Source organism: Phaenicophaeus curvirostris, chromosome 14 (assembly GCF_032191515.1).
Source record: "Phaenicophaeus curvirostris isolate KB17595 chromosome 14, BPBGC_Pcur_1.0, whole genome shotgun sequence".
In the NCBI taxonomy this organism is placed as follows: Eukaryota; Metazoa; Chordata; class Aves; order Cuculiformes; family Cuculidae; genus Phaenicophaeus; species Phaenicophaeus curvirostris.
In genome coordinates this window covers 7,615,668-7,638,342 of record NC_091405.1, presented here as the reverse complement: position 1 = coordinate 7,638,342, position 22,675 = coordinate 7,615,668, and the positions used below count along the sequence as shown (strand labels likewise).

Sequence of the window (22,675 nt, the reverse complement as noted above, 5' to 3'; positions counted from 1 at the left end):
TGTAGGACTCCAGGGCTTTTAAAGCCTTCATGAATAAATGTGTGTCAAACAAAAACACTGCCAGGAACCCTTGACTTGAGCCATAACACTGACCTGTATATGATAGCGCACGCCCTGCTTTCAGTTTTTGTTTACCTGGGGAAACGGTGACCTGCTTACATGTTGCCTTAATCCTGTTTATAAATAAACAGAACTTTCTAGACTTACATGTTTGGGATTTTTCATATCTTCTGTACCCCGGGAGAGACAGCTTTAATCTCTTCCTGGTTGTTGCCTGCCTTAGCAGCTTTCTGACATCTCAGCCACTCAGGAGAATTAAAACAAAGCTGTCTGTCTCATCACTGCATGGCTGTTGTTGTATTCGTGACTGTAATGGGCTGTTGGCTCTTTCCAGGTCCCTGAGCGTGAGCAGCGTTTCTTCTGTCTCTAGTGCCTCCTCTAGCAGCAGCTCTGTACGCAGTGCCGACTCCGAAGACATGTACGCAGACTTGGCCAGTCCTGTTTCCTCAGCCAGCTCCAGATCCCCAACCCCAGCGCAGCAGAAGAAAGGTAGAGGTACCTGGTTTGGTATTTCCTTCTCCAAGGGGTCCTGGGAAAAGAGGGGAGCACAGATCTGAATAGAACTTGCTTGGTGATACTGTTGCCTCCAGGAAAACTGTTGAGCAGAGGCAGACACTTGTGGCTGGTGTAGGTTAGAAGGAGCCCAGAGGTTTTGCCCGAGGAGGGTGAGACCCTGGAGAAGGGTGACTGTGATGGAAATCTGCATTCCCATCCTTCCATCCATGTGTCTCTGTCTGTAAAAATACCTTTTCCTGCCTGGCTCAGTTCTACCTGATGGCCCCTCTCTTAATCTGTTCTCCTTCACCCTTGTGAGGTGATGCTAAATCTTCTGGACAACTCCAGTGTCATGTTGCTCTATGCCTGTTGTTTTAGACCACAGCAGAATTGTCGGCAAGAGCCTTTTGTTCTTTATCTTTTATGTTAAGTGTCCTCTTTGTGGAAATTCTGGTTTCCTCAATCTTTTAACCTTGAGGCCACGTGCTGTGCTAAGTGCTGTGGACTTATTCAGTCCCTAGAGTATCATCTTCTTGCCCTGCCCTCCTTTTGGAGGGCAGGCAAAAGAAGTTGGTTGCAAGTCACTACATCTGCTTTCTGATTTCAACAGGAAAGTCAAAAAAAGAAGATGGCGCTAAAGAGGAGAAGCGGAAACGGGATGTGCCCGCTCAGCTCCCGAAATCAGCCAAGGCCGCCCAGGGGAGCAAATCGCAGCAACCCCTCCAGACCCAGCAGGCCTCAGCCCCCCAGTCTCAGCAAGGGGGCTTCAGTGCTCACAAAGAGATCAAACTGACACTCTTGAATAAGGTGAGAGGTCAGATGGGTACAATGCCCTCCACACAAGGGGTCCGAGGAACAGATGGGATCGATACTGGGGCTTAATGCTAGTGGAAGGGGAGCTCCAGGCTCCGTGCTGTCAGGATGAACTCAGCGAGGTAGGTCTGCAGCTGGGATTGAAGGGCAGCAGACAGAACCAGTCTGGCAGCACACGCCCTGTGGTGGCTTGAGTTTGGGACCGTGTTGGCGGCTCCCCTGGGGCACATTCCTGCTGCAGCTTCAAGGGTTCTTCCATGCTTTCTCGAAGGCTACAGCTGGTGCACCAAGGCGAAGGTGTGTGCAGTGCAGTCCCACATGTGCTGGGGCCTTGCCCACTGCAGGCATGCTCCACACACGCTTCTGAGCAAGCTCTCCTCCCACTGCCTGCTGTAGAGTGAACTGCTGACGAGTCATTACCTGAGTCAGGAGGTAAAAGTGGCGATTGCCTCACCTCTCTCAGGTGCCCGCCACCAGCCACGCTTTCCGCAGGGAGCCTGATTCTTTCCCCTTTACGATTCAGCCCAATGTCCCAGTTTTGGTGCCTTTGACTGAGATTGCAATCCAGATCACGTGGAGAGTTTGGCCTTGTGGGTTTTGTGCCAGAGCAGAGTGTTGGCCCTGATCACGTGGGTAGGTTCCTGGTTGAAATTCTAATTTTTTTTTTTCTGACAATCCAAATTCCCCTTTGCAGTCTGAGGCCACAGTTTTCTCTACTTCCCTGTGCTATGACGTGAGGTGCCTTTATCAAGTCTGTGAAGCATACTCCGTAGGGAGGAGTGCGCGATTACACATAACTACCTGCTGGCACGGTTGGGTCCTGGAAGAAGGCACGCCAGATGCCTCCTTGACATTTGCTATCCTTGGTGCTGCTGAAAAAAAACCTACAAAATGCTGCTATTTTTCTGTTTCTGGCACTTACAAAAATAGCCTGTGAAACACAGTGCAGCAGGGAGCCCCAGTGCCAGAGGATTTTGCTGTTTGCTTACAAGGGTAGGGGAATTACCTGATACCAGTGATGGTTGGGACTGGTATGCACAGAATTTAAGAGGAGATGTGTTTGCATGAGCCAGCCAGCATATTACAGGCACCTGTCACAGGAAGGAAGTATCTGCCTGCTTCCCTCCCCAGGCGGAAGTGGCTGCTCTGCTCCGTTGTCTGTTTTAATTCCATTTTAGGCAGCTGACAAAGGAAGCAGGAAGAGATACGAGCCAGCAGACAAAGACAGGCCGACCTCTCCTCCAGCCAAACGGGCGAACTTGTCACCTGACAGAGGTGAGACAGCAGCTGTCCCAGGGACTCCTGGCCTGGCTGAGTTCCTGCTCTGCCACTCGAGGCAGAGCTGTAGCAACAAGTATCTCGTGAAAGTGTCTGCCGCAAAAGTCCACTTGCTGGAGAGGTTAATTGTAGGCATGTGTCCTTCAAAAACCTCAGGGTGTGCAGTTGCCACCAGATGACATGGGTGTATTAGCCATTCTGCTGAAAAAATACAGTAGAGATGAGAAACTCTGGTTTGTGAAGTAAGTGAGGTGAGGTCAGCTCTGGGCAAGACAAACCTAGCCTTGCCTAGCTGTCTTGTGGTGCATGTTGCGAATACCTCGGCTCCACTATGTCTGCGTAACTTCACTGCAGGGAAGAAAAAAAACCCCTTGCTTTGAAGAGGCGGCATGCTTGTCCCTGCTATAGGTATGCATCCATCCCGTAGCGGCCTTCTATTCCCCAGTGATGTCATTGGATGTGGTTGTGGGAGTCATAGAGTTTTCCCTTACTGCATCCTGGAGTCTCCTCTGCCTTGCATTTCGGTGCATTGCAATGGGTCGTGGTTATCCTGATCGAAAAGCTTGTGGCAGTGCTTAGAAAGGGAGTGCATGCTGCCGAGACTCTGGGATGGATGCAGTAATTCGCTAAATCACTTGTCCTGCAAAGTGAGATGATATCCCTACTTGTGTGCGACACAGTCTGATCTGCCCTGTATATATAGAAAGACGCAGACTTTCCAAGTTCTCCTGTGTCTGAACCCTCAGCAGCAGGATGAGCACCTCGGAAAACCGAGTTAGTATGCTGTGTTGGGAGGGACCTACATGCCACACTCCAGCCTGTGCTACCACTGCTGAAAAACAAAGCAGGGGGGAGAAGAAGTCATCAGCCAGAGGTGCCCGATTTTGACGTACAAGCCCACACTGACACGTGATGTTGTTTTCCCTGTTGTCTCGGCTGTAGGTGTATCTTGTTGACACTGGGTACCAGCCAGAAAAAATTTCTGTGCTAATAGCCTGGTTGCATTCAACTCCTGCAAAGGCAGCATGGAAGGGACTGGGTGAGGTTGAAGTTCACTGCTATCTAGTTCACAACTACTGCTGAGCTGCAGACATGAATGGGCCGACCTAGCAAACTGTGCTGATGTTACAGATGTAAATGTAATTATATGCTTTATTTGTTGCCTGTCTAAAGCATTTTTAAGCCGTGGCAAATGGGACAAACCCTGAAAGCAGTTCAGCCTCACCTCCCAGTGGCAACCATACCTTTGACTGAATCGAGACTGCGCAAGAGGCACCCTCTGGCACGTGGCTTGCACTCCAAAGTCGCAGCACAAAGCTGTTCGATGTTTGTGCTCTGGGTCTCGCTTACCTGTTCTGCAGCCTTGCTGGGATCAGATCTGAAGTGTCTGCGGCTTTGCCTTTCTCACAGTGTTGGTCCTCAAGAGCAGAGGGCTGCCCTGATCCACACACAGGTGCCTAGCACTCTGAGGAACTGAGTGCCTTTGATCTCCTGAGCTCCTCTCCTCTAAAGTGAGATCAGCAGCCATCAGCATCACTGTCTTGGTGCAGTAGAGCAGGGTGTGCTGCTCGGCTCATCCCTGGGGCTCATGGACAGCCCTGCTGGCACACAGGCTGCCTGCCAGCTAGAGCTGAGATGGGAGTGGATGGGAAACTGACTGCAGCAAAGCTATGTAACGCTGTTGCAGGACCCCAGCGGGGCTTCCCACCACCAGCAAGTGCCCACAGCAGCTCTGTTCAGGCAGGGGACAATGGATCAGTCTGTGCTGAACAAACGCAGGAGTGATGCTACCATGGGTTGGCCGCAGGTGGCTCTGAATGCAGCAGAGCTGTGCTCACCCAGTGCTCTTTAAGCCATTACACCCTGTTACCTGGCCAGTGCAGAGCCAGCTCAGATGCTGCTGTGTCCTTTGTGCACAGACCAGATGATCTGCCGGGCAGTAATGGAGCACTGCCTCTGTCTGTGAGGACTGGCCACCTTCTGCAGGTTTGCATGCAAAGTACAGCCTAAAAGCGTGGTGGAGGAGCCTTGTCCGGTAGCTGGAGGGTGAGGAGAGGGCTCATGCAGCTCCCTGCAGGTGACGTTTTGTACAGCTGACTTGAGGGGTCAGAGCCTTGACTAGTTTTTCTGCTCTCCCTGAAGATGAGGTGCACAACAGTAGGTTCCTTTTCTGGCTGCTGCTGGACTTGGCTTTTTGCTCACAAAATCTGGTTGGTCTGAAAAGAGCATCCTCGCACTGCTGAGGTGGTACAGCAGGCAGGAGAGCGACCTGTACCTTGACAGTGAGCAAGAATGTCGCACCTTTCCATCTCCCAACAGGCTCTCGTGACAGGAAGGCAACTGGGAGAGTTTCTTCACCCAAGCAAGAGCGACAGAGGAGCCAGAACCCAAAACCTTCTCCTGCACAGACAGACAGGTCAGTGCCCACTTGTTTTTACAGTCTCTCTCTTGGACGGGCTGGGGTTCACACTTCTCTAGCGGTTCAGTCCCTTCTCCCAGGGCAGTTCTGAGGTTCTCCGGCTGTAGTTTCCCATTGCCATGGAGGCACAGCAAGGGGAAGGACGCAAAGCTCCCTGAGCAGGAGCCCTGTGCGCTTGGGGGTTCATGTGGAAGCCACTGGCTAAGTGTTCCAGCTCAAAAATGAGCCGGAGCCTGAGGGGTTTCTTGAGGTCAGTCAACTGGATTAAGTGCAAGCTCAGTCATGCCAATGCTTCTGCCTCTCACTGATGAGAAAGAAAGTACAGCCACAACCCCTTCACTTTGCTGCCACACGCCTCATGGCACCTGGCTTGGGTGCCCGATTCCCTTTCTTTGGTAGCCTGACATACCTTCAGCTGCTTAGTTTGCTGCTGCAAGATGTTAAAATTCGGCCTGTGTGTGAGACTGAATGGTGACCGGCCCTGGCTTTGTGCTTTTCCACACCCTCTGGTGACGAGTGACCAGCTCATGTCTTATTTCTTGGCAGCCTCCACCCGCTGCCGTGCTGAGAATATCTTGCTGCAGAACTGGTGCGTGGCTCCAGGGGCCTTGTGCTGTGCTCTGCTCGGAACCCTTTGGCTGAAGGGCTGTGCAGCACCTTCTGTGACACACCTAAACCTTCCTCAGTCCTCACTGTCTGTAGCCAGCTGATGCTACTTTGCATTTCTCTAATGTCATCTCTCCTAGGATCTCTAAGCAGACACAGCCCTGTCCCGCACCCTTGGCCAGCAGGGCTCCTGTAATCCTCTCTCCACAGCCTGGGGCCCAAGCAAGCCTCAATTTCTGTGTATCAGAGCCTTCCCAAACCAAAACCTGACCCTGGCTGCCACAGCTGTGTCCTTCTTAGGCCCTAAGGCCCTATTTTCTAGGAGTGAAGAGGAACCTCAGCCTTTCTAGACCAATGATGTTTGACCCTCCTCTGCCTGCTGCTGTTTGGGTTGGCAGCGTCACATGGTGGGTTCGACACGGCCTGTGCTCAGACAGGAGGTGGTTAAGGCCACCTGGGCTTCTCTAGGGCAGCCGAACGCAAGCGACAATTTTGGGCTGGAGCAAAGCAGCATCGGAAGAGACTTGGAGTGCAGCGCTGGCTGTTTGTGAGCTCCTCCCGATCTGCACCACAAGACCCAGGAGCGCTGCAGGGCAGGGCCTGTCAGTGTTTGAGTCTGGGCACTCTCCAGCACTGCCCTGTGCTTGTGCTTTTTGCTAGTTTGTCTGTGAGCTCCCTCGCAGATGTGCATCCCCCCGGCGAGCTGCTCGCAACAGCCACAAACCCACACAGTCCTTGGGTGCTGCTGGTAGGGCAGTTGTGTTGCTGAGGTTAAATTTAGGGATCCCCCTGGAGCAACTGATCTTTTCCCTGTTTAAGTCAGTTTTCCAACCCCAAGCCGTGCATCCAAACTGTTTTCTTCTGATACTTTCCACAGGAGCAGATGCAGGTGGGGTTTGTTTCCAGCGCAGCGTGTTGCTGGCACGTGCCCTCTCACTACTTTCTCCTCTTTTTTTCCTTGCCAGGAAACGCCAGCTGTCACCTCAGTCCAAGAGCTCCAGCAAAGTCACGAGTGTACCAGGCAAAGCATCCGAGCCAGGCCCCACGGGTGCCAAGGCGGGCAAGTCCAGCACCCTGTCACGACGGGAGGAGCTCCTGAAGCAGCTCAAGGCGGTGGAAGATGCCATCGCTCGCAAGCGGGCCAAAATCCCGGGGAAAGTATAGTGGGCTGTGTGACTCTGCCCTTAGTGACTCTTCATGTTTTTATAAATAGTGTAAAAGCGGCCACTTTGGGATTTTGCAGTTCTGTCTTATTTTGGCTGCGATTCTTTTTTCAAAAAAAAAAAACCCACACAAAAACAAAAAAAGATTGAAGTTTTGTCAGCTGAGACGCCCGTAACGACTTGCTCCGGCTCCCGAAAGGCGAGCGGGGCCAGCCCCTGGCTCTGCTGCCGCCGGTTCCATGTAAATTCTGCACAGAGGACTCCAACCCGTCGGATGCTCTCACTATTCCTCTCTTTCTCTCTGCCCTCTCCTCTTTGCTAGCCTTGAGTTGTATTCTAGTTAGCCCTGCTGTGTGTTGAGTGTCTTCAGCAATGCAGTTCTATATACTGTGTAACGAGAGAGCCGAAAACTGCTGTGAACTACTGGCAACATCACCTTCTCCCCCTGCCCTCCTGCCCCAGGAACAAAAATATATATATATTCTTGACTAAAGTCTGATTGGGAAAATGACCTGTCTTTTATTTTAAGCATCAGATCATTTTAGTTGATTTAAAAGGAGCCCTGAAGGTGTTGTGGGGATGTCTGTCTAACAAGGAGGGTCCTTTTTTGCGTTCCCCCACCCCTTTTTTTTTTCTTTTGAGGGATCTCCCTGAAATAAAGTATTTTGATAACCAGTTCTTCCTTTCTCCGCTCTTCTCTCCTTGCCCCTCTCCTCCCTCTCCCTTGCCTTGGAGGGCCTGTCCCCTCTGCTCTTTGGCTGTGTAGTTTATTTGTCCTGCTCTCCTGATGCCCCTGTGGTCCCACCTACGTGAGCAGCCCTGCGGAGCTGGAAGTTCTGCTCTATCTCTTGAGGGAGTGCCGCATCCCCTTGCTCCAGGAGCCCTGAACCCTCCTCTGCACACCCTGTGCTCCCTGCACCCAGTAGTAACGGGGATGCCACCACTACTACCTGGGAATTTGCCATCAAAATGGGTGCAAATCCCATCTTTCTAGTAAAAGACCAAAGCCTGGTCAGGCCTGGTCCCGCAGCCTTCCTTGCAACTGTCCCATGTGCTTCCACAAGGTGCTGTGCTTCCTGCTGTACTGGGAGCACTGGGCTGCTGTGGGGATGGAGGCTGAGACCCTGGATCCTTTCCCTGCACACGGATGTAGCTGAGCCTGTGGTGCAGGGAGGAGCATGGTGCCCGCAGGCTGCTGCAGTCCAGGTGAGTCCGTCAGCCAGGAGCACAGGTGAGTCCAAACCTGGCTCTGCAGCGGGATGGGGTGCAAAGGGAGGTTGTTGAAGGATGCAGCGCTTCATATTTGCATGGGAGATACAAAGCAGAGGAGTTTAAAAAACGCCTCTGCTTATCCTCAAACCAGCTCCTCTGGTCCCACCACATCCTCCTCTTTCTGCTCAGGGCCGTCGTCCTGGCTTTCAGCCTCCACACCTCCGGGACATCCCTTGGTGCTGGACTGGGAAGCGTCAGAGAGGGTCAGCTGGAGCCTTTCAGTCCTTTCCAGCGTTGCCCAATTCGGGATTTCTGCTGCTGCAGCCCCGGGAACGCGATGGTGATCTCACCATCGGGCTTACGCAATGGGGTCAGGGCTGAGGCCTCGGCCTGGGGCGCAGGGATCCCATCCCCATGGGCTGCGGGAAGGCTGGGGAGATGACGGGTGGGTATCCAGGGCATCCTGTGCCCTCTCAGCAGTGGGATACCTGTCCTGGATACCTGCCCCCCAGCACTCCTGCAATGTGGAGTGCGCAGACCCACGATGCTCTGTGCCCATCGCCAGGGCAGCCAAAGGAGTGGACAGCCCCTTCCCTACGAGTCTGGGCGCATCCATCCCCATCGACTCCCACCACTCCCCAAAATTTTCGGGGTGTCAGGAGCTGATTTCCGGGCTGGAACACGCTGGGTTGAGAAGGAAGTATGACGGCCCGCAGGGAGGAGGAAGGCAGCCGGAGCTGGAGTTTCCAGGTGTGTGTACATCACCTGCCCAAGCCCTATATAAAGGCGGTGGCGGCTGCGGTGCTGCCACTCAGCCGCCCGCATCCCCAGGGCAGCAGTTCATAAAGGGCCCCCCCTCGCTGCGCTCCCGCACCAGCAAACCTTCACCTGATGGTAAATGCCTGGCCTGGGGGCTGCGAGTGCCGCAGGTGTGGGGTGGGAGCAGGGGTGGCGTGAGCTGGGGGGTGCACACACGCTGGTGATGCAGGTGGATGCATCGGGGAGGCAGCGCGCGTGGGCACGTGTGTGCTGCCGGGCGCTTGGGTTTGCACAGGTGAGTGTGTCGGGGAGCGGAGCGCTCGATACGTGCGAGGGCTGGACAGAACTGGGAGTGCACACGCATTCCCGGGTCCACGCACGTACCCTGGTAATATGTGTGTGTCTGGGGGGTGGGGGTGTGTTAGTGTCTGCGTGCACGTGGAAGGTCTGTGTGTGTGTGTGTGTTTGCACATCTGTGTGTCCATGTGCGTGCATGTGTAAGTTATCTCCGGGGCAGGTTGTAGATGCATGTGCTGATACCTCTGTGTGTGAGCGTGTGTGTGTGTATATACTCACGTCTGTGCAGAGACGGTGTGTGGGGCTTAAATGTGTGCTTAGAAACACCCCTCTGCACGTGTGCGTGCAGTCTGGTTCTAATGTGTGTTACACGTGTGCTGGTGTTCTCTGTGTGTGTGTGTGTGTGCGCACATGTGCTGGTGCTCTGCATGCCTGTGCTGATGTTGTGTGTGTATAGACTTTATATATGTGTGCATATATAGCTATTCCCTGTGTGTATACACTTTATATATGTGTGCTATACACGTATTCTGTGTGTATAGACTTTATATGTGTGCATATTCACATATTCCCTGTGTGTTTACACTTCATATGTGTGCATTGAAGAGGAGGCTGAGGGGAGACCTCATTGCTCTCTCCAACTACCTAAAAGGAGGTTGTGGAGAGGAGGGAGCTGGGCTCTTCTCCCAAGTGACAGGGGACAGGACAAGAGGGAATGGCCTCAAGCTCCACCAGGGGATGTTTAGGCTGGACATTAGGAAAAAATTCTTCACAGAAAGGGTCATTGGGCACTGGAACAGCTGCCCAGGGAGGTGGTTGAGTCACCTTCCCTGGAGGTGTTTAAGGGACGGATGGATGAGGTGCTGAGGGACATGGGTTAGTGTTTGATAGGAATGGTTGGACTCGATGATCTGGTGGGTCTTTTCCAACCTGGTTATTCTATGATTCTATATAGGTATTCCCTGTGCACATAGACTTTATATGTATATGCATACACATATATTCCCTGTGGGTACAGACTTTATATATGTGTGCATATACAGGTATTCCCTATGTGCACAGACTTTATATATGTGTCTATATACACATATTCCCTATATGTATAGACTTTATATATGTGTGCGTATGGTTTAGTGTTTGATAGGAATGGTTGGACTCGATGATCCGGTGGGTCTCTTCCAACCTGGTTATTCTATGATTTTATGATTCTATGATATATAGGTATTTCCTGTGTGTATAGACTTTATATATGTTGCAGTATGCACAAGTTCTCCGTGCATGGATAGCTGTGTGTGTTTGTGCTGTCACCGTGTGTGTATGTGTGCACGCTACAGCTTGGGGGAGCGTAGTTACATACGTGCTAGTACTCTATGCGTGTGTATATATGTCTATATGCCTGTATATACATAAATATATAGACACACGCACATATATATGCGCATCGACACTCCACTTGTGCCATGGGTGCCGTGTGTGTGCGTGCAGGCTCACGCTTTCAGGCTACAGCTGCCGGCACACATGCTGGTGCTCCACATGCCCGAGCACCTCAGGGCCATGGATGCTGGGGCGGCCGTGGGTCCCTGCTCCGGGCTGCGTCCCCAGGGGGGGCAGGGTTGGGTGCCAGGGCAGGGTGCCAGTGTCCCTCTCTGACCCCGTCTCTCGCGCAGCGCTGGCTCGCTGCCCTGGCACTGCTGGGCGCCCTGGCGCTGTGCCGCAGCCTGCGCCGCCCCGGCAGCCTCTCGCACCACTCCCACGTCCACTGCTACAGCGCGGGCGAGCTGCGGGACGGAGAGAGCCCCGCGCACCTCCTCGGACGCAGCCTGCGCTGGGACCACTACGTGCCGGTGCAGCTGGTGCCACAGCTGGAGCGCTTGCAGGAGGCCAACGCCGGCCACCGCCGCCACCGCCGCCACCGTGAGAGCATCTGTCCCACGCTGCAGCTCCGCACCAGCCTCCACAGCGAGGCCAACGAGCGCTCCATCTCCCCATGGCGCTACCGGTGAGTGCCTCGCTTTCCCCAAGCATCCCTCACCTGCTCCTTCCCATTGTTGGCGCCCGCTTGGATTTAGGCTAAACAGTAGGAAGAAATTCTTCATGATGAGGGTGGAGAGGCCCTGGCCCAGGTTGTCCAGAGAAGTTATGGCTGCCTCCCTGCTGGAGGTGTTCAGGGCCAGGTTGGATGCAGCTTTGAGCAGCCTGATGCAGTGGGAGGTGTCCCTGCCCATGGCAAGGCTGGAACTGGATGAGCTTTGAGGTCCCTTCAACCTAAACCATTCGATGATCCAGTGTGAGGTGGCTTGGGGGGTGCAGGAGAAGGGGCTCACTGACTGGGGGTGTTTATCCTGGAGAAGAGGAGGCTGAGGGGAGACCTCATTGCACTCTCCAACTACCTGAAAGGAGGTTGTGGAGAAGAGGGAGCTGGGCTCTTCTCCCAAGTGACAGGGGACAGGACGAGAGGGAATGGCCTCAAGCTCCGCCAGGGGAGGTTCAGGCTGAACGTTTTGAAAAAAATTCTTCACAGAAAGGGTCATTGGGCACTGGAACAGCTGCCCAGGAAGGGGGTTGATTCACCTTCCCTGGAGGGGTTTAAGGGACGGGTGGACGAGGTGCTGAGGGACATGGTTTAGTGGTTGATAGGAATGGTTGGACTCGATGATCCAGTGGGTCTCTTTCAACCTGGTGATTCTATGATTCTATGATTCTATCCCGCCCTCAGCATCGACGAGGATGAGAACCGCTACCCGCGCAAACTGGCCTTCGCCGAGTGCCTCTGCAGCGGCTGCGTGGACGTCAAGACAGGCCGGGAGACGACGTCTCTCAACTCGGTCGCCATCCACCAGACCATGATGGTCCTGCGCCGCAAGCCCTGCCCGCGCCCCGCCAGCCCCACGCTCGTCACCTTCGAGGTGGATTACATCAAGGTGCCCGTGGGCTGCACGTGCGTCCTGCCCCGCGTTGGCCGCTGAGCCCTCCCTGCTCCCACGGAGCCCCGTAGCGTGACCGTGTCACCGCGTCCATCCCCCGACCCGTGCTTGTTTTAGAGCACTCGCCCAGCACTGGGTGTCCCCCCCGCCACCTTAAACCCTCACCTTCTTATTTATAAGTTATTTATGAGCCTTGCTGCTGGGGGACGTTTTTTAACCCGTATTTATTGCTGACTCCACCCCGCCAAGGCTGTGACTCCGGGTCTGGCATCACCCCATGGTGCCTGAGGCCCCACGGCTGGACCTTGTGAGCTCTGCCCAGGAGCTCACTGATTATTTATTCCCCCCAAGAGCTATTTATTATCTCCTCTCTATGCGCTATTTAATACTGACAGCGTGCAGCCTGCAAATAAAAGCTGACTCCTCCAGCGTGGTCCTTGCTTTGTTCCCTGCCAGTGTGGTGAGAATGCTGGGCAAAGAGTGGGTTGGGATGCACATCCATGGGTGTCCGGGGGCGCGATGCTCAGCTGGGGGGCATCTCTCTGTCCCAGTGCAGTGGACAAAGCACCAGTACACCCAGTGTGGCAGGGCAGGACAAACTGGGAAGTGATAGAGAGGGTGGCAGGGCAGGGGGATGCTCCACACCACCAGCCCCCAAGCCCTTGCAGCACCCACCTCACCACCCACACCTTTCCCACGGCTCTGCCCCCCGGAGAACCTGCTGGCACCACCCCACCTGCCCTCCAGCACCCACGGGTGCCCTAGGGTGGCTGCAACCCTCACCAAAATAGTGTTCACGCGAGGAGCTGATGCTGATCACGCACTTGAGGCACAACAACCCTGTGCAGCTACAGACTAGAAGTCTGCCTGGAAAGCTGCCCAGAGGAGAAGGACCTGGGGGTGTTGGTTGACAGCGACTGAACATGAGCCAGCAGTGGACCAGGTGGCCAAGAAGGCCAATGGCATCTTGGCTTGGATCAGAAACGGCGTGACCAGCAGGTCCAGGGAGGTTCTTCTCCCTCTGGACTCAGCACTGGTGAGACCGCTCCTCGAATCCTGTGTTCAGTTCCTTATGAAGAGCGGCTGAGAGAGCTGGGGGTGTTTAGCCTGGAGAAGAGGAGGCTGAGGGGAGACCTCATTGCTCTCTACAACTCCCTGAAAGGAGGTTGTGGAGAGGAGGGGGAGCTGGGCTCTTCTCCCAAGTGACAGGGGACAGGACGAGAGGGAATGGCCTCAAGCTCCACCAGGGGAAGTTCAGGCTGAACATCAGGAAAAAATTTTTCATGGCAAGGGTCACAGGGCACTGGAACAGCTGCCCAGGGAGGGGGTTGAGTCACCTTCCCTGGAGGTGTTTAAGGGATGGGTGGACAAGGTGCTGAGGGACATGGTTTAGTGTTTGATAGGAATGGTTGGACTTGATAAGCCGATGGGTCTTTTCCAGCCTGGTGATTCTATGATGCAGAGCAAATGCTGATGCCCAGCAGGGTCAAGGCTTTGTCACCACCACACAGCATGTGGCTGCCCCTTGTCCTCCCTGTGTCACACCCAGGGAGCAGCCAGCACCCCTTCCCACAGGAGGGAAATGTCCCTCCACCATCCCTGCTGGGGGTCACCCCAGGCTTTGGGGGCTCCTCTGGGGCATGTTGTGCAAGGTGGGTGCAGGTCCAGCCCTGGGGCCCACATCTTCACCCCAGCCTTGGATCCCTGGATGTCCCCCCTGCCCCATGTCTCCCCGTTCCTGGCTCCCTGCTCGCTCCCACCCCAGTTTCAGCCACACTACAGGGTTTGCCCATAACTGAGCTGTTTGTCCTTAAACCACCTCAAATTTAGCAGCCGCAGCCCCCGCCCGGGGGAGGGAGAGGCAAGGGGAGCCAGCGCCTTTCCCACCTTTTATTGCAACAGCAACGAGAGAAGTGACAATAAACAGCAAGAGCTGGTGCAGGGAGCGGAGCTGCCTGATCCCACCCCACCCCTACGGGGCTGCGGGGCCTGAGAAACCCCTGGAGAGCTGGGGTTCCCCAGGGATTTGGAATCCCGAAGGCTGCTTGGAGAGCTGGAGAGCCCCTGATACCTGGGGATGTCCTGACACCTGGGGATCCCCTGGGGAGCTGAGCAATCCCAGGGATTCGGGGACCCCCAGCAGCCGAAGCCACCTCAAGGACATGAGCATCCTTGGGGATCTGGAGGTCCCACAAGAGCTGGGAAGCCCCACAGGGAGCTGGGGATCCCCTGGGAAGCTGAGCACCCCCAGAAGCTGGGGCAGCCTCAGGGAGCTGAGCATCCTTGGGAATGTGGGGATCTCCCTGGGAAGCTGAGGATGTTCTGGCAAGCTGAGCACCCCCAGGGATTCGGGGATACCCAGGAGCTGGGGCTGCCTCAAGGAGCTGAGCATCCTTCATCCTTGGGAATGTGGAGATCCCAGAGGAATTGAGGATGCTCTGAAGAGCTCAGCACCCCCAAGGATTCGGGGATACCCAGGAGCTGGGGCTGCCTCAGGGAGCTGAGCATTCTTGGGGATTTGGAGATCCCCGAGGAGCTGGGGACCCAACAGCGAGCTGAGCATCCTTGGGGATTTGGGGATCACTTGGGGAGCTGCAAAGCCCAAAAGGAAATAGTGATCCCCAGAGACTGGGAGATTCCCAGGACCTGAGAAGATGAGCATCTCTAGAGATCTGAGAATCCCTGCTGAGCACCCCGTTTTCCCCGCTGAGGGGCCAGGATGCAGCTGGGAAGCAGGAGCACGAGCAGCATGGCAGCGGCAGGAGGAGCTTCCCCCATCACTCAGCCTCGACGAGGATGGGGTTCACCTGCCCCCCGACCTCCACAGGTTGCTTCTTGCGGGCTTCAGCCGGGGGCCGGGGTGGGGGGTTGCTGGGCGGCTGTTTGATGGTGTCCCCCATGTGCGGCCGCTCCCGAGGCTTCTGCTCAATGGGTCTCCACTCCTCCCCGCGTACCGCTGCCTGCAAAACCACGGGGGCCATCAGGGGGAGGGTCCCCTCCTCCCAGCCCCCCCCAGGACCCCCCAAAACCGCTCTGCACTCACCAGTAGGTAGATGCCACTCGCGATGCCCAGGCAGACCGTGCCCAGGATGGTGGAGAGGAGAAAACCAGCAGGGACAGCCAGGCTGTGTGAGAAATTGGGAGTTCAGGGAGGGCCAGGGTGGGGTTGCACCCCAGCCCCAACCCCACACCCCACTTACGCCGCGTGCAGGATGGCTCGAACGTAGTAATTCCTTGTGAGGGGCCCAAACACCTTCACCACCGCTGTCAGGTACTTCTGGCCACTGCAGAGCGACACTGGAGGGGTTAGAGGGGCTGCCCCCTCCCGAGGGGGCACTCCCGCAAGGGACCCCCATCCCCACACGGTTCCTGCATGGGACACCCCAGGGAATCCACACACGGGATCCAGCCCTGCTCCCACCCCACTGCTCCCAAACCCATGTCCGTGGGGCTGCGGGGGGGGACCAGGACCCCGAGTCCTGGGGGGTGAGGAGGGGGGACCCCACTTACCACCTCTCCATGGTGGAGCCCTTTATCCGCTTGCTCCTGGGGTACTCGAGCAGGCAGACCAAGACGCCTGCTGCGCTGCAAGGGGGTCAAGGAAAGGGGTGCTCGGGGCCAGGGTTAGTCCCTAGCGCAACCCTCAGCTTAAAAAAAAAGGCTGATTGGGGCAGGAAGAGCCCTTTGGGCTGAGCCAAGGGATGAGGACGGTGTCTCTGCCCCTGTCCGTGCCTCCCACCCAGATCGGGGTAGGATTCTCCCCGCAGCCCAGCCCTGGGCATCCTCTCCGCAAGGATACATGGCGTATGCCGCGAAGTACCAGCCCTTGAACTGCCCCGCCACGGCCACGATCCCGCCTGTCAGCATGACTGTGGGGACAGAGACAGGTTGGTGGGGTCCCTGCCCAGGGACACAGCCCCCGAGCCCAAACCCAAATCCAGGATACAGCCCCCAGACTCGGGATCATGGCCCCATGGAGGGAGGGAGATGCTCTGTGTGTGGGACCCACTTGATCCAGGGAAGTCAAACTAGGGGATTCCAGGCCAGGGGGTGTTCTTTGGCCCCGTGGGCAAACGTCACCTCCACCCGGGAGCTCTGCTCCCCCCGGCTGCCCTGCGTGGGCAGGGAACCTGGGGAGAGGGAGAAAAGGGATGGGGGGGAAGAGAGGGAAAAGGGGCTGGGAACAGGGGGAAAGGGAGGGGGAAGAGGGGGAAAGGGAGGGGGAAGAGGGGGAAAGGGAGGGGGAAGAGGGGGAAAAAGGAGAAGGGAAGAAAGGGGAAAGGGGAGAGAGGGAAGGCAGGGTAAAGGAGAGAGAAGGAAAGGAGGTAGAAGGGGAGAAAGGGAAGGGAGAGAGAAGGGGAGGGTGGAAGACGGGGAAGAGAGGGAATGAGGGGAGTGAGGGGGAAAGAGAGAAAGCAAGAAGAGGGGAAAAGGAGAAAGAAAAGAGGGGGGAAGAGAGAAAGAAAAGAAGAGGGGGAAAGAGAGAAAGAAGAGAGGGGGAAAGAGAGAAAGAAGAGAGGGGGAAAGAGAGAAAGAAGAGAGGGGGAAAGAGAAAGAAAAGAGGGGGAAGAGAGAAAGAAAAGAAAAGAAGGGGAAGAGAGAAAGAAAAGAAGGGGAAGAGAGAAAGAAAATAGGGAGAAAGAGAAAAGAAAGAAGAGGTGGAAAGAGAAAAGAAAGAAAGAAGAGGGGGAAAGAGAAAGAAGGAAGAGGGGAAAGAGGAAGAGGAGGCTCTAGCCCTTCCCGTCTCCAGCGGGGCCGGGACTTCCCGGTCGAGCCCGGCGCCTCCCGCTTGCGCCACGCCAGGAGCCCCCGGCGCCCCCCGGTCGCTTGGGCCGGTTCCCCGGGGGCTGCCCCGCTGCCCGGGCTCCTCGCCCCGCGAACCGGGGCCGGTGCGGCCAGGAGCGGGGGGCTCGGGCCCCTCTGCAGCCCCATCACTCACTGAGCCCGGCCGCCAGCGCCTGCTCGTTCGCCCACATGGCCCATTCGATCTGCCCCATGGCCCGCTCCGCTCCGGACCCGCTCCGGACCCGCCCCGACCGCTTCGCTTCGGCCCGGCCCGACCCGGAAGGCGGACGCTTCGCGGCAATGGAACCAACCGACAGCCACGCCCCCTCCCCCAGACCTCGGTTACCTGAGGCCACGCCCTCCCGAACCATATTTGGCTAATGCCACGCCCCAGCATCATATTCGGCTGAGGCCACGCCCCTCAGAACCATATTTGGAGTACACCACGCCCCGCAAACGGCTGCTAGTTGAGGCCACGCCCACCCAAACCATATTTGGTTGTGGCCACGCCCCCTCCCATTAATCATCTTGTCCGAAGCCACGCCCCCAGTGTATGTCTCATGATAGGCCACGCCCCCTCACCATTGGAGGCGTTTCTGAGGCCACGCCCCCTCCAGTTAGCAGCTCGGTTGAAGCCACGCCCCCTCCCATAGACCTCAGTTGTCAGAGGCCACGCCCCTCCCGAACCATATTCGGTTGTGGCCACGCCCACTCGAACCATATTTGGCTGTGACCACGCCCCCACCCGGTTAATCGCCCTGTCCGAAGCCACGCCCCCAGAGCATGCCTCCACGCTAGGCCACGCCCCCACCAACATCTATTCTTGGCCACGCCCCTCACCATTGACAGCCCATGCTGAGGCCACGCCCCCTCCAGGTGGTAGCTCACCTGAAGCCACGCCCCCTCCCCATTGGCAACTTATCTCGGAGGCCACGCCCCCTCCCATTGACAACCTGTCCCCGCGGCCACACCCGGGCACCGGGGCCGGACAGGGATGCGGGGGGCCAGGGGATATGTGGAGCGATGAGGATGGTGCAGGGGGGGGCCCAGAATCAGCCCCCGCGGGATGCAGTGAGGGACGGGGCCACGTGGTTGGGACAGGGGTCTTGCAAGGGGGACAGGATCAGTCCCAGCAGGGACACCTGAGGGATGGGGGACAGGGTCAGTCGTGCGAGAGACAAGGCGGGGACAGGGGACGTTCAAGGACCATGTGGGGTGATGGGGGCTGTGCAGGGGGACGAGATCAGCCCCACAAAGGACACAGGGGGACAGGATCAGTCCCAGCAGGGAAAACTTGGGAGCGACAGAGGACAGGATCAGCTCCACAAGGGACACGTGTTGACAAAGGCCATGTAAGGGGACAGTATCAGTCCCAGCAGGGACAATTAGGGAGACAGGAGCAGACCCGTAATGAACATAGAGGGGATAGATGGAGTGACAGGGGCTGTGCAGGACAGGATCAGGTACAGCCATTAGGAAGAACTGTCCCTATCCCCAGCCCACACCTTTCGGCCAGCAATGGCCCCCCCCCAGCACCACTCACACAGCCCATACACCCCAAAACAGCGCTGCAGCCAGAAAACCTCTATTTCCTTATAAAAGAGTAAAAACGAGCCCTGGGAGTCACATCCTGCCCCGGGGCTGGGGACAGCGTTGCACCAGGTTGGATTCAGCACCCCGTGCTCCCTAGGTGGCACGGCCAGAGCCCCTCCAGCCACGTCACAGCCGTCCCTGGCGGTGTCACCGTGGCTCAGGAACGGCAGCAGGGCAACCCATCTGCTCCCAGGAGGTGCTGGCTGGCATCCTCCACCGTCTGGGGGCCAGGGCCAGGCTGGGGGGCAGGAGAAGGGTTAGGGACAGCAAGGGACAAATCCTGGCAGCAGTGAACACCACTGCCTGCAGGGACACCCCGCCTCGGGGCTGCGGGGCAGCTTTGGGCCCCACAGACCCTAAAATGCCACCCCATAGGTCACATCACCAGGAACACATCTAGGGACAGGGTCCTGCACAGCCCTCGGCAACAGGGACAGGAACGGGGTCTCACACACATCACTGGGGATGGGGACAGGTCCCACACGCATCCCTGGTGACAGGGACAGGGATGGGGTCTTGTGCAGCCCTGGGGACAGGGATGGCGTCCTACACAAGCCCCTGGAGATGGGGACAGGGATGAGGACCAGTGCACCCCTGGGGACAAGGATGAGGTGACACACACACCCCTGGAGATGGGGTCCCTCACAGGCCCCTAGGGAAGGGGACAGGGATGAGGTCCTGTGCTCCCTTGGGGACAGAGATGGGGTCCCACACACTCCCCTAGGGATGGGGACGGTTCCCCCTGCCCCATGGTCCCCCACTGCCCCCACTGCCCTGTACCTTGGTGTGCAGGATGTACTGGATGGCCCCTGGCACTGGCTCCATCACCACAGCCGTGAGCAGCTCCTCTGGCAGCGAGGCCGAGCCGACGGGCAGCCCCCGCAGAAACCTGCAGCACGGCCAAGGACTCAGCCCCCAGCTCCTCGCCACCGCGCTCCCCCCAGTAAGAGATGGGATTGCCCTTACTGGTCCCCGTTGGTGGCAGGGGGGAAGCTGCGCCTCACCACCTCCACAAACTCAGCCACGGTGTCAGCCAACGTGAAGATGACGGCATTGGGGCCGGCATCAAAGGTGTAGGCTACCTACAGTGGGACAGGGGAGGGTGAGGATGGGAATCTGGTGAGGGACCACAGCAAACCGGGAGCCCTGTGGAGCTGCTTGGCTGCCTGGTACCTTGGTGCGTCCGTGGTGGGCATTGAAGCGATGCACCAGGGAGATGATGCGCCGCGAGATGTCGTTGAGGTAGAAGATGGGAGGGAAGGTGTCGAGGCACGTGGCGTGGAACTGGTTGCTGTCCTTCATGGTGAGCTGCCCGAAGCCCTCAAAGTCCCGCTCACGGATGTGCTGTATCATCAGGGCCAGGCGCTCCGGAACTACCACCTCCGCTCGATGCTACCGTAGCAGGCGGGTCACGGTCACGCCAGTTCGGAGACAGCCACAGCACCGCAACGCTTTGGGCTTCACTTGGGTGGCATCGTGAGTGCCACTCTCCATGCCCCCCAGCATGGAGAAATGCCCCCCCCAAGGGGAAACAGGACCCCAAACTCTGCCTGCAGGCAGGACGCAAGCAGCAGCCCAGGGCAGGATCAGGCCCATTGCTCCGTACCTTCAGCAAGGGGCTGGTGTCCACACTGGTCTGCATCCCTGCCGTGCTGCCCACCTGCTTCTTCTCCCCACTGACCTAGGCAGGCACAGACAGTGGGACGTGAACCTGCTGGGCCCCCGGCCCCAGCGAGGAGCACCCCTAAGCCCCAGGGTCTGCACCCACGTGGGGTTTGGATGCTCCCAGCATTGTGCCCCCAGATGCCATCCAGCTAGGTGTGGGGGGCACAGCCCTGCCCCTCCCTATGCCCCTCACCACCAGGATGAGGATCCTCAGCTCCGGCCAGTGCGTCTCAGGAGCCACTTGGTGGGCGAGGCTGTCCCTGCCGTCCGTCCGCTCACCCCGCTGCCACTGCACAAAGCCCCCAAACATGCTGCGGCAGGCGCTGCCCGAGCCACGCCGCGCCACCTCCGACAGCTCGCCCTCCACGCCGTAGAGCCGTGCCAGCGCCGACACTGCGGGGACAGGAGCGGGTCAGGAGGGAACACGCTGCCACCATCACCTCAGCCACCTGCCACGCCCCCGCTCACCCACCCAGGCAGGCGTAGCCAGCAGCGGAGGAGGCCAAGCCAGCGGCAGTCGGGAAGTTGTTCTCAGTGGCGACGTGGATTTTGTAGGAGAGGTTGAGCGGGGCTGCATCCTCAGCGCTGCCGCCCCGGCGCTTACGGGCCAGGCGCCGCACTGCGAGGGGACAGTAGCCAGGTGTGGGGGTCAGTACGGGGACATCCCGCTTGGCCTTCGGAGTGCTCAGGATGGGGAATGCTCACCCTCCCGCAGGCAGGCTTGCAGCCGGGGGTGCCCCACATCGGCCTCCTCCCCATTCAGCCACAGCCGGTCCTCCACAAAGTCCCGACTGGCGGCGGCTGTGGTGGTGGTCTTCAGCTGCCAGGGAGAGGGGGGTGAGTATGGACTCAGCATGGGCTGGGGGCAGAGGAGCACGACTGTGTCCCTGGCCTCACACCCACCTGGTCCTGGTGCAGTGTCACGCTCAGGGAGGAGTTGATGGGCAGGATCAGGTCATTGTCCCGCTTGCCCCCTGCAAGAGATGGCATCTCAAGGCTTGGAATAGCACGGCATGGCACAGCTTGGCACTGCTGGGAACAGCACTGCGGAGCAAGGCATAGCTTGGCATGGTACGGCTGGGTACGGCACGGCACAATATCACTTGGCAGGGCATGGCACAGCTAGCACAGCACCGTATCTCTCGGCATGGTACAGTATCACTGGGCATGGCATGGCACAGTATCAATTGGCATGGCATGATTGGGCACAGCATGACACAATATCACAGAATCACTAGGTTGGAAAAGACCTGCCGGATCATCGAGTCCAATCATTCCTATCAAACACTAAACCATGTCCCTCAGCACCTTGTCCACCCATCCCTTAAACACCTCCAGGGAAGGTGACTCAACCCCCTCCCTGGGCAGCTGTTCCAGTGCCCTGTGACCCTTGCCATGAAAAATTTTTTCCTGATGTTCAGCCTGAACCTCCCCTGGCGGAGCTTGAGGCCATTCCCTCTTGTCCTGTCCCCTGTCACTTGGGAGAAGAGCCCAGCTCCCTCCTCTCCACAACCTCCTTTCAGGGAGTTGGAGAGAGCAATGAGGTCTCCCCTCAGCCTCCTCTTCTCCAGGCTAAACACCCCCAGCTCTCTCAGCCGTTCCTCATAAGGCCTGTTCTCCAGCCCCCTCACCAGCTTTGTTGCTCTTCTCTGGACTCGCTCCAGAGCCTCAACATCCTTCTTGTGGTGAGGGGCCCAGAACTGAACACAGGACTCGAGGAGCGGTCTCACCAGTGCCGAGTCCAGAGGGAGAAGAACCTCGGCAGGCCTGGCGGAGCACGGCCTGTCCCCCCTCCCCTCCCGGCACTCACAGTACTTGATGACGGCGATGTTGACGGGGGCCGTGCAGGTGACCAGGGCGACCCCGCGCTCCTCCGCCATCGCCCCGCGCTCCCGCCACGGCCCCGCCCCCGCGCCACCCACGTGACCGTGGAGCCCCTGCCGCCTCCCGCTCTGCCATTGGCCGACACCGCGGCGCGCGGCGCCCCGCGGCCAATGGGAGCGATCGGACCACGGCGAGGCCACGCCCCCTGCCGGCGCGGGGAGGGGAGGAGCTGCGCGTGCGCCGCCGCGGCCGCGGGGTCCTAGTGCCCCTCCAGGGCCTCCAGTCCTCCTAGAGCCCCTCCAGTGCTCCCAGTGCCCCTAGTGCTCCCAGTGACCCTCCAGTGCTCCCAGTGCCTCTCCAGTTTCCCAGTGCCCCTTCAGTGCTCCCAGTGACCCTCCAGTGCTCCCCAGTGGTCTTCAAAACCCCTCTACTCCCAACACCTCAGTCCAACTCCCCGTGCCCTCAGTATCCCCAGTACTCACAGTGAACTGGTGCTCCCAGAACGCCTCCAGTGCTCCCAGTGACCCTCCAGTGGTCTTCAAAACCCCTCTACACCCAACACCTCAGTGCAACTCCCCGTGCCCTCAGTATCCCCAGTACCCACAGTGAGCTGGTGCTCCCAGTACCCCTCCAGTGCTCCCAGTGCCCCTGCAGTGCTCCCAGTGGGCACCAACACCCCTCTAATAACCCAGTGCTCCCCAAACGCTCAGTATCCCCAGTACTCCAATGCACCAGTGCTCCCAGTCACCCCAGCAATGCCCCAGTGTACCCAGTACCCCACC

At 57.8% G+C, this 22,675-nt stretch overlaps 4 protein-coding genes across 12 annotated transcripts in view; 2 read left to right on the top strand and 2 right to left on the bottom strand.

Annotated features, from left to right (window-relative positions):
* ZC3H18 (zinc finger CCCH-type containing 18) overlaps window positions 1–7,509 on the top strand; it is a 50,108-nt gene extending 42,599 nt beyond the window's left edge. For 6 of the 8 annotated variants that reach the window (XM_069868822.1, XM_069868828.1, XM_069868827.1 and 3 more), the window contains 5 exons: window positions 395–555; window positions 1,166–1,362; window positions 2,547–2,643; window positions 4,966–5,062; window positions 6,637–7,509. In XM_069868822.1, the coding sequence (XP_069724923.1) occupies window positions 395–555; window positions 1,166–1,362; window positions 2,547–2,643; window positions 4,966–5,062; window positions 6,637–6,835 (751 nt within the window). In that variant the 3' untranslated portion in view covers window positions 6,836–7,509. The remainder of the gene's footprint in view (window positions 1–394; window positions 556–1,165; window positions 1,363–2,546; window positions 2,644–4,965; window positions 5,063–6,636) is intronic. The other 2 variants (XM_069868826.1, XM_069868824.1) reach the window with 1 other exon arrangement.
* Window positions 7,510–8,721: 1,212 nt separating this feature from the next.
* On the top strand, window positions 8,722–12,412 carry IL17C (interleukin 17C). Its single transcript, XM_069868608.1, has 3 exons — window positions 8,722–8,796; window positions 10,770–11,101; window positions 11,819–12,412. Exons 1-3 carry the CDS (start codon window positions 8,749–8,751, stop codon window positions 12,066–12,068), a joined length of 630 nt encoding a protein of 209 aa, XP_069724709.1. The 5' UTR covers window positions 8,722–8,748; the 3' UTR covers window positions 12,069–12,412.
* A 1,491-nt stretch (window positions 12,413–13,903) lies between these two features.
* On the bottom strand, window positions 13,904–17,117 carry CYBA (cytochrome b-245 alpha chain). Of its 2 annotated transcripts, XR_011338441.1 has the most exons (7): window positions 16,966–17,117; window positions 15,826–15,895; window positions 15,537–15,611; window positions 15,227–15,310; window positions 15,070–15,151; window positions 14,189–14,986; window positions 13,904–14,115 (listed from the first exon to the last, which is right to left on the bottom strand). XR_011338441.1 is itself a non-coding variant. In XM_069868168.1 (6 exons), the coding sequence occupies exons 1-6, from the start codon at window positions 17,021–17,023 to the stop codon at window positions 14,804–14,806; spliced, it is 552 nt and encodes a 183-aa protein (XP_069724269.1). In that variant the 5' UTR covers window positions 17,024–17,117; the 3' UTR covers window positions 13,904–14,803. The 2 variants fall into 2 exon arrangements, 1 of the variants encoding a protein (XP_069724269.1); XM_069868168.1 differs by having other exon boundaries at window positions 13,904–14,986.
* A 1,269-nt stretch (window positions 17,118–18,386) lies between these two features.
* On the bottom strand, window positions 18,387–21,976 carry MVD (mevalonate diphosphate decarboxylase). The gene is made up of 10 exons (XM_069868380.1): window positions 21,880–21,976; window positions 20,973–21,043; window positions 20,775–20,889; window positions 20,542–20,688; window positions 20,263–20,462; window positions 20,011–20,085; window positions 19,578–19,796; window positions 19,371–19,486; window positions 19,185–19,293; window positions 18,387–18,642 (listed from the first exon to the last, which is right to left on the bottom strand). Exons 1-10 carry the CDS (start codon window positions 21,947–21,949, stop codon window positions 18,562–18,564), a joined length of 1,203 nt encoding a protein of 400 aa, XP_069724481.1. The 5' UTR covers window positions 21,950–21,976; the 3' UTR covers window positions 18,387–18,561.
* Window positions 21,977–22,675: the final 699 nt, after the last annotated feature.

Excerpts from the sequence above, each read along its gene's own strand:
- IL17C (XM_069868608.1), top strand. The coding sequence starts at position 8,749 with ATGACGGCCCGCAGGGAGGAGGAAGGCAGCCGGAGCTGGAGTTTCCAG. Across the intron at positions 8,797-10,769 it reads GCCGGAGCTGGAGTTTCCAG|CGCTGGCTCGCTGCCCTGGC; the intron begins GTGTGTGTACAT and ends TCTCTCGCGCAG. Across the intron at positions 11,102-11,818 it reads ATCTCCCCATGGCGCTACCG|CATCGACGAGGATGAGAACC; the intron begins GTGAGTGCCTCG and ends TCCCGCCCTCAG.
- CYBA (XM_069868168.1), bottom strand. The coding sequence starts at position 17,023 with ATGGGGCAGATCGAATGGGCCATGTGGGCGAACGAGCAGGCGCTGGCG. Across the intron at positions 15,152-15,226 it reads CGAGCCATCCTGCACGCGGC|CCTGGCTGTCCCTGCTGGTT; the intron begins GTAAGTGGGGTG and ends TTTCTCACACAG. Across the intron at positions 14,987-15,069 it reads CGAGTGGCATCTACCTACTG|GCAGCGGTACGCGGGGAGGA; the intron begins GTGAGTGCAGAG and ends GTGGTTTTGCAG.
- MVD (XM_069868380.1), bottom strand. The coding sequence starts at position 21,949 with ATGGCGGAGGAGCGCGGGGTCGCCCTGGTCACCTGCACGGCCCCCGTC. Across the intron at positions 20,689-20,774 it reads GCAAGCCTGCCTGCGGGAGG|TGCGGCGCCTGGCCCGTAAG; the intron begins GTGAGCATTCCC and ends GTCCCCTCGCAG. Across the intron at positions 20,086-20,262 it reads TGAGGATCCTCATCCTGGTG|GTCAGTGGGGAGAAGAAGCA; the intron begins GTGAGGGGCATA and ends GTGCCTGCCTAG.